Genomic DNA, 12489 nt, shown 5'->3' with positions numbered 1-12489 from the left:
GCCACAGTTTTGTGGGGTCGCACCTAAACACTTGCCTTCGACAACTTTGACAAGAGAGCAATAACAAATTAATATTCTAGTGTCAACACAGGGCCAAAGCTCTCGATTCTTCCTTCGCCCCGTAAAAGTGACAGCCCTCTTCTGAGTGCTTTGGGTAAGAAAAGCTTTGTGAACACTTTTACGTGACTAGCGAAGCTCAAAACTGGTTTTATATAAGTATGGCTACGACCTCTGAGTCGTTTTTATGAGCTTGAGCTGCTGAATGCTGTATGTGAAAGGTACTTTCCCCAGGCGAAAAAAAAAGGGAGAATTCGAGTCATGGCTACAGGATGTAGTGAATTTAATTGGTGAATTCCACCTGTGGGATACGCCATGAAAGAAGTAACCCTGTGGCCAAAATCATAGTTTTAAGGAGTAGTTGTAGGGTACAAGTGCATGTAACAGAGACTTCCTGTTCGGGTTAGTATATTAGATGAAACGGGACCCATGCTCTGGCGAGTTAGTACCGTTGTGGGCAACAGAGATGACCAATCACACCAATTTATTGGTTATTACGTAAATTTTTTGGGGAAGGTCAATATCACAATAGTAAATCTGTAAACTGGACGGGCTCGAAGGCTACTCCGTAGCCGAGGCTAAGCACTCGGCCTGTGTGGAGCACCTTACCTCCTTACTCTTTCTGCGTGGAGTTACCGAAAGGGTTAACCAGATTGTTAGCCGTTGACGCATAAATATAGAATAGTCAAATAGGTGTGTGTTTGCATATGGGGTGATTCTGAGTATTAGCTCCGTGCCTGTTTTTACCTTGGAAACTGGTTTTTTTCTACACTTTTAGGGCTTCTGATACTGGCGGTGCATGTGTTTGTTGTCGGCCGAATGGAATGTCCCTTCGCCGTGTTTAGTACTGGCCCGGGGGGGAGGTTACCCATACGTTAACAAGTTACTGCACTTGCCGGACGGGATGTGAACTGTTCCAAACAGACGTATATACCCGCGCCCTGTCTTGTGAAGATCGCGTATGGAAACCCCCTGTTGGATGGACTTCAGGGGTTAATTACAGGTTAATTACATTTGTGCGACAAAAATTGAAGATAAATCTATAATTAGCAACCGAAAAACTGTAGAAAAAGTCAGTAGAACTATATAGTAGCTCCGTGGCGGCGACTGACTTCTAACTTAACTTTTTCTACAGTTTTTTGGTTGCTAATTATGAATATACCTTTAATTTTTGGTGCTCGAGTGTAATTAACCTATAATTAACCCCTGAAGTCCATCCAATAAGGGGTTTCCAAACGTGATCTTCACAAGACAGAGCACTGGTATGTCTGTTTCGTATGGTTCATATCCCATCCGGCAAGTGCAATAACTTGTTAACGTATGGGTGCCCAACCCCCCCCGGGCCACTACTAAACACGGCGAAGGGACATTCCATTTGGCCGACGACAAACAGATGCATCGCCAGTATCAGAACCCCTAAAAGTGTAGAAAAAAACCAGTTGAAAAGGTAAAAATAGGCACGGAGCTAATAAACAGAATTTCCAAAAAGTCAAGTCAGAAGGAAATCGCCGCCGCGGAGCTACTACTTAGATCTACTGCATATGGTTTCGTATGTAACACTGAAGCACGTGTAACCAAGATGGAGATGTAGTTCATTGTGCTGCTACTACGTGCCCTTTCCGGTGACAGGTGTATGGCAACGACAGATTTTGACAATCACTTCTATGTCGTAGAAGAGCACATTAACTGAGATACAACCTTACCTACCCTTCCCTAACCTAACATAGGGTGCTGTTTTTAGCCCTAACCGACCTGACGTCAGATGAGGCATTGAATATGGCGATGTGCATCAGGAAGCACAGGTCATAATTTTGGTTAATTTCCAGAAGACTAGTCACCTCCCACATTATAAATTATATATTTTCTTGGGTAAAATATATCGAAATAAAAAAATTTCCTCTCATTACATAACCTGCACAAATGCTTAATAACAGAGAAAAAAATTAATCAAATTACGACTTGTAAGGTGAGTCAATACGGCCCCCACCCCCCCTCCATAGCTAGTATGGCAAAATTGTAACCAGTAAATACCCGTAGGTTAGGTTAGGTTGGTATTTTTAGGTTCTTTTAGTGCCCTATCATTTGCTAACCATTTGTTCCGACACGATATACAAACCGTCGGTCCTTTACATTAGGAATTACTTTCAGCATAGGCTGGAAACGGCCGTTAAACTCTTGAGCAAGGTGGTTAGGCAGCAACTGCCGCCAGGTAGGCGGGAATACCCGCCTGCCCGGATGTAAACATTCCAGTTTGCTTTCGGCCGTTATGCGTTGCAGACGTGTTTTTGGTTCTCTCTGCCTGACTGTCATTAGCCTAAGCTCTTATTATCCCGGTGGGATCTTTCTGTATTTTGTTTATATATACGTGTGTTTGATATTTATTAATACAAACCCACGATTTGTGATAACCTTGCATAAGCCGTCGTTCCCTGCACTGTCTTTTGGGTTTGACGGCCAAGGGTGTAATTTGAGAACCGTAACCGAGTGGTAATGCTTCTCTTCCAGCAGCCCTTATGTAGATACTGAAGGCGCCCCTGTACATTCGGAGATATTAGATTGGGACGTAATATCTTCGCTTCCCTACATTGATCGGGACATAAGAGTTTGCTTCCCTTCCTGGGCTTCTGCCCTCCATGCATAAGGGGCATCACTACTTCCTTCCTACTTATGCTGAGTGTTGCTTCGCAGCCTGCGCTTGGAGAACTACGGGGCGGGTGGAAGGTTGTGGGCGTCGTTGGTAAGTTACGCTTCCATGGCGCCCTTGGTGGCCTCCTCTCCGTCCTTTTTCTCTTCCCATAGTTTCTTCCTTCTCCCCTTTAGTAGATCTCTCTCGTTCGCCCTCTTCGCTCGCTTGTCGGGCGAAGACCACAGGGGCGGTGAGCAATCGAGTGACCTCCTCTAGAATACCTCCTCTCGCTGTGTAGGGCAGTTCCCTTGTAGCGAGAGGAGTCTCCCTCTACTAATCATCTTTGTTTTTCTTTCAGGTTGACAGTGAGCATCACAGACACAGCAATAGTTGGCTGGATATCTCAGAGGATATCACGAATGAAGCAGTCCTGACGCTCATTTAGTGTTGCTTCGGGATCGACCACAGTACCTGGTTAGATGACATATTTCCACGTTGGGATCGTTCTGACTCTGTTCCCGCCGATGTGGATCGATTGCTGTCATTGCTGGTCTTCATGTATGCTGTTGCACTGCCTCTGGCGTATCTGTGGTCCATCTGCTCCTGCTGTTCCCTGTGTTATGCTCTTGTTAACTTGACAGCAGTCTCTGGGCTGCTCTTCCTGGTCTCCTGCCGCAGCCGCCTTGATCGTTCGTGTTGCTGCTGGTGACTTTCATGTGGCATTTCTGTCCGTTGCAGTAGCTCCTGCCTTCCGAACCGCTAACGTAGCTCCTGCATCGGCTGTCCTGATCGTACCCGCTACTTTCCCTAGTGGTCGTGCCCGGGGCTGCTTCCATTGTGTTGTGTTTCTGCCAGCTGCCGTGGAGGTTACGATGTCTGCCATTCCTGTAGAAGATGTCGGCGTGAAGGTGAAGGAAGTCGCCTTGTGGAAGTGATGTTCCTGGCTGTTGCAGTAGCTCCTGTCTCCCGAACATCTGCCCTAGCTCCTGCATTGGCTCTCCTGGTCATGCCTGCCGCTTCTCCTGGCAGTCATGCCCGGGGGCCACTTCCATTGTGTTCCTGCCAGCTGCCCCAGAGGTTACGATGTCCACCATCCTGTAGAAGATGTCAGCGTGAAGATGAAGGAAGTCGCCCTTTTGAAGTGATGTTCCTGGCCATTGCGGTAGCTCCTGCCTTCCGAACTGCTGCCGTAGCTCCTGCATCGACTCTCTTGATCATGCCTACTGCTTCTCCTGGTGGTGGTGTCCTGGGCCGCTTCTGTCGTGTTCCTGCTTGACTGCTTTAGAGGTTACAATGTTTTGTGTCCACCATCCTGTAGAAGATGTCGGAGTGGAGGTGAAGGAAGTCGCCCTGTGGAAGTAGTCGCCGTCTTCTTCATCTTATCTTTGATTTCGTCTTCTGCTGCGTCTTCCCTTCCTCTCCCGAAGTCCAAGGGGGTCCCGAGAATCGGACAGACCTCCGTTGGCTGAAGGAGAGGAAGGCTGCTTCTTCCCCTTGATGCCCTTGGGCGTCTAGGGACTGCCTCCTTCCGAGGAGGCAGTGGGTCTCTCGTTGGTTCTTCCCGACCTTCGGGTTGGGAAACCGATTCGCATAGCCCTGGTTTTTGTGTTTCGGAGGCCGCAGGCACGCAGACCTTGGTTTGCGATCCCGTTCCCAGTCCTAGAGGTTCTGCCTCTAAGACAGGGGCTGCTTCGGACGCTCGTTCGCGAGCAGCTCCGAGTGCTCGAGATTCTATGGAATATCGAGTATCCTGATCTGGTCTGGAGAGATTTTCCTCGGCCCAGTTCAGGAGCAGTGCAAGAGAAAGGGCCGAGACACCCAAGTGTCTCAGCTCTTCCTGCCAACACCACAAGCGCTCCCGAGTGCTTGCCAGTGCTCGGTCGGGTTCCCAGCCTGGTGTCTCGATCCTGTCGGTTCAAACACCAGAAGAAGCAGGGAAGAGATTCCCTTCGGGAGTCCTGCGGGACTTCTAAGGGACTGACTCTCTTCCGGGAGACGAGTTTCTCTCGTTGGCTTTTCTGCCCTCGGGCGGGAACTGATTTGCATTCTCCTGTGGGGTCTTGCATTTCGGGGGTCGCGAGAGCACGGACTCTCAAGGCCACGCCCTTGTTGCCAGTCTTGGAAGTCTGCATCTAACACTGGTTCTGTGCTTGGCTCTTTCGATCTCTTAGGAAACTGAAAGCAGCCACTCCCGATTTTTGGGAGTCTCGTGGGTAGCTCGAATTCTATGAATCACGAGAGAGGCACAGGACGAGAGAAAGTGCCAAGACACCCAGGTGCCTGGGTGTCGAGACACCAGGTGTCTCAATACTGCCAGCCAGCTGCTTCGGTTGCTCAGCCGGGCTTCATTCTTGTGTCTTGAACTTTAGGGTTCAAGCATGCAAGATAATAGACACAGAATTCCCCTTTGAACCTTCTTCTCGAGGGGCCTCGGCCTCGAAGGAGTTTAGAGTTCGGGAAACTAGCAATAGTCCACGGCAGATGAGTTCCGCCCTGCCCAGTTCCTATTGTGTTCGTGCGATCGGCTCGGCTCGGCTTGGCCCCTGGTCATGCTTACGAGACTGGCTCGGCTCGACTCGGCTCGCCTCGCCTGCCTCCCAGTCCACCGCATACCAACCAGCTGGGTCGCATTCGCGTGATTGGCTCGGTTCGGTGCGGCTCAGCTCGGCCCTACTTGGGTTTTTCCGATTCGGGTTCTCGGCTATGTTCAAGTGAATTTTTTGCTCTTCCCAGGAAAGAGCTTTGCCACGGCACAAGCACTCTTCTTCCCCCGTGTCGCAGTAATCTCCTTCAGTTGATTATCGCTCACAGTCTGCCTCTCCTGCTTATCTTACTGGCAGGACAGGTAGGGGTACTCTTTCTCCTCACCTGTTCTCTTCTTCTCTTGGTTGTTCCGAGAGGCGCGAGACGGACGGAGAGAGCTCCGACGAACTTCTTTGGAGTTCAGCTGCCTGGCATGCTTTGGGTGTCGGTCCCCCGATTCTCTCGTAGTAAAACCAGGTAGCTGAGGAGGGTTTCAAGGGATCTGTCAAGGTCTTCCTCCAAGGGGAGAGGTACAGGAGTTTCACGCTTCGGAAACAGCAAGGGCCTTCCTCTTCAAGTTGCGATCGCCCTCGTGTTTTCAGAGAACTTTGCGCCGACGAATTTGTGCGAGGATTCCTGGGACAGGACCGTGGCTTCCCCAGTGAATAATCTTCATCACTCACAACCCTTGCAGTTCCCGAGGGGCCGAGAGTGTTGGGGACCGCCAAGGTCCTGGCTTCTGAGAGCGTTCTCGACCTGATGAATTCTTTTCTTTGAAGGAGCTAATTCAGGTCGAGACACCAAGCTTCTCCCCTGCCTCAACAGAATATGAATTCTTCTTGCCTCGAAGGGTCTTGCCGACTGCAGTTTTTTGGGCAACTCTGGTGGTGAGAAGAAAGACTTTGTCCGAATTCGGATCTCCAGTTTCGTAAGTCCCGAGTTGGCTCGACCCTTAAGAACGAACCTTTACTTGGTTCTGCCTTTCTCTTTCAGAGATTTGCTAGATACCTCGGTAATCAAGGTTCGTACCAGGGCACTGCCTTGACCTTTGGACAACAGCCAAGGCCTTGGGTCTTAGTCATCTCAACTCGACCTTGAGTTCAAGCCAGCCCCCCCTCAGAAGAAGATTGCAGAACACATAGTCCTCTTCTTCCCTTCTAGGAAAGTGCACATAACTGTGTCACTTTCCACCCTCTTTCATATATGGGAGGAGGGAAGAAAGGAAGAGAGAAAAGAAGTATTGACCGGAAAGAAGTTCTTCTACTGCTGATGCCTGGATGAAATGATACTTATTGAGTCTCTGGAACTGGCAGCGACATTTTTCAGAAGTATCCATTTCCCTTAGGTCTCAGCAATTCTTTTCATCGAACTTCCATCCCGCCTCCTTTCCCGTGCTCCCAACTCGGGAAGCGCCAGCCGGCTAGAGCTAATTGTCTCAGCACCCTGTCATCTTGCAGAAGCTTGGTGGAGAATGGAAGTCTGCTTCCATTCCTCCGTCCTTCTTTCCTCTTCGAAGTATAAAGAAGGAGTTAGGCTAATGCTTGATTGAAGGAACCTTCGAATATGCTTGCATATTCCCCTCACATCTTGTGTCTACTTATGGATTCACTGATTGAGGAATAGGCACACACCGGTAAGACCTGTCTTGAAGGTGTGACCGAGACGATTAGTACCTTCTCATCACCTTCCTGTGCTCAGGGCAGCCTTTTGGCCATCTGAGAATTCAGGATGAGTTTTGCAACACACTGGTTTCATTGAACAACAAAACCACAGTAGTGGCATTTGTCGACAAACAAGAGGTAATCGTTTTTTCCTCCTGTTTCATCTATCGACATTTGCAGGTACTCGAGTGTTCTATTGCACACTCAACAGCTCAATTAACCGGATGCATTCCCGGTGGGGATGTAGTGGTAGGCAAGCCTGGCCTCAGGTTTGAGTGATCGGGACGGAACGTGCTGCTCACTCTTTTCTTCACGAAGATTCATGCAGAGACTGCTCGACTGAGAAATCCCCACCATCCTTCTGTTGCCTCCTTGCACAACAAGTCAGTAGTTTTTCTTGCTCCTTCATACCAGACCAGGGGCCGCTACAGTAAGGCATGCTGTCTTTTTGGGGAAAACTCGATATCTATGTTTTTTCCCCTCCGTATTTGTCTGTTTCGCTAGAGGTTCACAAGCATTGCTCACCCCGAGTTACAGACAAATACTTGAAGACTTCGCCTTCATCCAACCTGATAGCCAAGGCATCGAGAAGAGTTCTGCTTGAAGACTTCGCCTTCATCCGACCTGATAGCCGAGGCATCGAGAAGAGTTCTGCTTGACCCAGTCTCCTGTAGCAGCTACACAAGAAGCAGTTCTTGAGGCAGTACATCCCTGTGTGTTCAGGACTGGGAGACCTTCCAGCTTTCCTTGCAAGCGTAGGCTCTCTCGCCAAGGGGCAACGGATATAGCTGGATATCCCTTGAAATCCTCTGCAACACTGTCCCAGGGACTGGATCCGTCTTTGCTGATGGTGTCGTTGACGGAACTTCTTCTCGGGTCAGAGTCGCTCTTCAAGTCTGGACTTCCTCATCTTCTCTGCCGAGGGTTGCTTCTCTCCCTTTCAATTGTGAAGAACTTAGGCCCTTGTGACCTAGTCTTCTATCGGAAGTAGCCTTCATCTCCTCAGTCGAGAGTTAGCTATGGACGAGAAGCTTCTTCAGTCGTGCTGTCCCAGGGAACTGTTCCCTGGGTGGCTTGTGACTCTCGTTTAGGGTTCCTGTCCGTGCTCTGCATGCGCCTTACAAGAATCGTCGGATAGAGATATGCCCTCTTAGGACCATCTCTCATCTTACTCCGGCCTTGGCGTAGAAAATGGAAGAACAGGGATGGGGATCATACCTCGACTCCTTCTCAGATGTCGTAGGTGGGCTCCGAATCCATTGGCATCTCCTGTCGGGTTCGAGTCCTTCTTGTTCCTCTCCTCCTCGGACTTTGTGTCGATGATCCAGATCATTCGTTACTTTGTCTTATTAGGAAGCTGTGGTACTTTCCAAAAGGCTTAACATTCCTAACCTGGATATCGTCAGCATTTTCACTAGTACTCTCTCTCCTAAGGAAGAAGTGTCTAAGGACACATCTTCCTCCTGACTTCGTGAAGCAATCAAAGGAGGTACTTGGCAGCTGACGACTACGATACCAGTACCTTCTGCGGGAGAGCTCACGAAGCCGATGGCTTGGTCCATCCCTTGCATTCCGGAAGTTTCTGTCGTTCTGGAAGCAAGATGTGGTCTCATAGACCACACTCTTGTCTTCCTGTGGTCTTGCCCACAGGCCCTTGGAACCTTTTTTCCTTGGCCCTGTGGTGGCTGCTCAACAAGTTGTGTTGTCTTACCCAGCTCCTTCAAGAGGACGATTAGCATCTGCCTAAGGTGTTGGTTCTGGAAGTGAGAAGGATTCCCAGAGTGACTGGCCTCTCTTCCTCCTCCTTCTCCGTCCTCCAACTTCTCCTCCTTAGGGATGAGAATAGGACTCGAACCAGTAGCTGCTGGAGTAGATTGTTTTCAGTTATTATGGAAGAGTTTTTGTCAGCTTGCTTTTGTATTCTCCTTTTAAAAAGAAGGGAATGTGATAATCTCCAAATTGATTCTGTTCTCTCAAGTCTGACTAATCAGATCTTTCCTAGATAGTGGACCCCCTAGGGTTTTCGGGGTCGTTATCTGGGACTGTCGTTTCTTAGGGGTCATTATCTTTATGATATTTTGTCTTTTGTTTATATTTTTACAGTAATTCCCATTGTCTTTTGTTTATATTTTTACAGTAATTCCCATTGTCTATTGTGTATATTTTTATAGTAATTCCCAATGGGCTTGCACTAAACAGCCACAAAGGTGGATACATACCGGGTTAAAACCCTTGGGAGTCACTATCTAGGGAAGATCCGACCAATCTTAATCTGAGATTTAATCGAGGGCAGGACCTTAATTTGGTATCAGCCCCTTAGAGAGAATGATGATTGATTATGCAGTAGTCCTGGGGGGCGAATTGTTTGCCCTTCGTTATGAGATTACGATTGCTTATATATCAGGGCAGCTTTGGTTGCATGTTCTCAGTTCAACATCTCAAGAGGACATGCTTTTGGGTGCTTCATCCTTTCATGTACTTCTTGCACCATATTTTATGACTGTTAGGCACTAATCATTCAGAGAATACAGCAATCTCCCAGATGGTTATAATGATGGGATTCTCCAGAAGGGATTCTTCATTGCTTCTCCTGCATCCTTCACATTCCTCTGTTGAGATGGCTCGGGAAGATTTGAAGTAGGAATGGGGACATCGTCTATTTCCTGGAGGTATTTGATTAGTTCTGTTGTGGCCCATACACATTGGTAAGGGGACAAGACCTTTGGGGGACACCCAAGGCATATTCCCCTAGCCAGAATTTCCCTGAGATTTCCTAGGTTCTGTGGGTAATTCGTGGGAAGGTCAGGGGGATCAGAATGACTCTTCACAACCTGGTTTGACAGAGATGCCACCATAGCAGATTTGCCCATCTTTCACTCTTGTTCATTTGGGTCCGTTTTGTCAAACTGTTTCAGGTCCTCATCAAATGAATTAAAAAAGCCCATAAGCCTTCACTGTTCACCGCCTCAGTACTCTTGAGTTCCTATTCCATCTCTGCAGCCTCTTCCTGAATATACTTGAATCTAGCACCTGGACTGACTGACTTCTGTTTGCAAGATATTTGCAGAACAGTAACTTACTAGATACCAAAAAAAAAAAAAAGAAAAGATTGATGATAGTAATAGTTCTCGTAACACTGTGACAACCTTACGCTTGTTTAAACAAATCTCCCGCTCCTACAAACCAAGTCATGAGTAGTTGTAGTTGCTGCTAAAATAAACCCTCTGGTGGCAAATAGAGGAGTTGGTGTTGGATGTACTGCTTTGCCATGTAAATGATTCACCTCAGTTTGCTTTTATCTCAGAAATGTTTAACGTTTGGCAGATTTATTTATTTATTTGTATTATCCGAAGCTTTACATGTCTCTGAATTTATGTAAGTTGAGACTTAGGTATGTCAAGGAGTTACTGTTATAGAGACAGATTTATTCCATATAGAGTGGACAGAAAAATGCATCCATTGTGAATTATACATGAAAGGCCCACATGGCATGTAAGTTCATTCAAGTAGTTATTCTGTGATACAGACTTGACAATAACATTAGTTAGATGCTCATCATCTCATCAATGATTCATCGTTTGCAAAACAGTGTCATCTGTTTTGAATAAAAAGTACATATGTGAGAAAATTATTTTGATAATTATTTCTCATTCCTCCTCTCCACTGATAAATAGGTCTGCATCTTCCTTGCAATTTTCTGGAATCAGTGATGGCATTGGTTGGTGAGACAAGATACTCTTGTTTACCATCAGTGGTTATTCAGATGTAAACAAGGCTATGTATTTGTTGTTATGGGGTAGTTTTAGACTTCTAAGATAGGCATGTACATGGTACCAGTTTATACTTGGGAAACATGAGAATTGTTTTAAAGATTTTATCGTTATATTTTTTTTTTTCAGGAGGAGAGTGTCGGAAACATGAGAATTGTTTTAAAGATTTTATCATTATATTTTTTTTTTCAGGAGGAGAGTGTCCTTAAGATTTAAGGTTTATCCGCAAAATTATTCTTGATTGGCATGATATCTGAAGCTTAACAGATCAACTGCTTTTAAGCAATGGAAGGCTCGGACGGGAGTTCGATAACCCTGATATCTAGGGTAAGTAATTTTTTAAATATGTGTACGCCAGCATCATTATATTTATATCTTTTCCTGCAGGAATATTACAGAATTGTTCAGTCAGTAGAGAAACCATAATCTTACTTTTTCCATGGAAAAGACTAGTTTTGTATGTCACTTGCCAAGTAATTACATAACCTATAGTTTCCTTGTACGGCAGCTTAAATTAAAAGTTCGCTTCAAAGTATAGTGCAGGTGACTGGTCCCACCCACTAACGGGAATACCAGAAACTACTGGCAGACAACCTCATTCTGTTTCTGCTGGTGCTCGAGTCAACACCGAGTGTCAATTTCAGCTTCGTTCTTAAATTTGTTGGTTGGAGACCGGACTTCGGTGATGTATTATCGCTGATTTTGAGTAACCTTCAAGCCTACACAGGCTTTCAGGATCAGTATTTTATTGTTTGTTTTTAAGATCTGATTCAAATTTATTATATTTCGCAACAGTAGTGAATTCGCAGCCAAATTGGTTAACTACCGGTAGCGTAGTTTACCGCGCTACCACCTTTACCAGTTAACGTAATAAAACGTAAACATTACATTTGTTGCCGAACCAATTTTTATGGTAATGAAATGCTTATCTGCAAGTCTCAGTTGATGTTTGTTAGGATCTGAAACATATCTGTATGATGATACTCTGTGTACTTCAACTATTGTCAATAAAGGTTAACTTTCCTTTTCCGAATAGTGTAATAACGTAAATATTGTGTTCACTACTGGGCCGGCATTTTTCGGTAGTGTATATTGTACAGATCTGAAAGTCTCAGTTAATGTTTGAAAGGATTTGAGATATGTCTGTATGATGGTACTCAGTGTACTTCGAACTGTGTTTGTAAAGATTAACTTTCCTATTCCGAGTAGCGTAAACAACTTAGACATTGTGTTCACTACCCCGTTTACCGATTAGCGTAATAAAACTTAAATTTTGTGTTCTCAAGCGAAGCAATTTTTTTGGTATTGAAACACATATTGACAAGTCTCAGATAATGTTTGATAATAATTGAGATGTGTTTGTATGATGGTATGGGGTACTTCTAAGTGGAGTTAGTAAAGGTTAACTTTCTTTTTCCAATTAGTGTAATAAGATGTAAGGCTTGCGCTCTCTACCAAACTGATTTTCGGCAATGAAATGCGTATCTGCAAGCCTCAAATAATGTTTGTTAGGAGTCGAGATGTCTGTATGATAGTGCTCTGGGTATTTCAAGCATTTGTTGGTAAAGAATTAATCGAATATCTTCTTATTACACTTTCCTTTGCAGAGAACTGAAAAAGTGTAAGGGCAGAATATAGTAATGAGAGATTTTGTGCTTATTTTGGTGGTGCTGGGCTTTGGAGTATTGACAGCTGAGAATCGGCTCTGATCGGCCAGTAGCGCTCACCAGCTTCTGAGTTTTGTCTCCTGAGTTGCAACCTCGCCTGGCTCCCGGCTACCCTGGCACCAGCTACATCCTGGAAGCACCCAGCACCCGACCCCAGTTCCCCATTGTCTGGTGCCAACTCTCTC

General features: G+C 46.1%; 1 protein-coding gene across 1 annotated transcript in view; it reads left to right on the top strand.

The window, feature by feature from the left end:
- The window catches only part of LOC136850502 (TNF receptor-associated factor 6-like), a 36676-nt gene continuing 24187 nt past the window's right edge, over positions 1-12489 (top strand). The window contains exons 1-2 of the mRNA XM_067124071.1: positions 1-154; positions 10830-10964. Coding sequence (XP_066980172.1) covers positions 10923-10964 — 42 coding nt within the window. The 5' untranslated portion in view covers positions 1-154; positions 10830-10922. The remainder of the gene's footprint in view (positions 155-10829; positions 10965-12489) is intronic.

Source organism: Macrobrachium rosenbergii, chromosome 22 (genome assembly GCF_040412425.1).
Source record: "Macrobrachium rosenbergii isolate ZJJX-2024 chromosome 22, ASM4041242v1, whole genome shotgun sequence".
NCBI classification, from domain to species: Eukaryota; Metazoa; Arthropoda; class Malacostraca; order Decapoda; family Palaemonidae; genus Macrobrachium; species Macrobrachium rosenbergii.
Note: the sequence above shows the minus strand (reverse complement) of the source record. Positions and strands in the feature narration are given on the sequence as shown.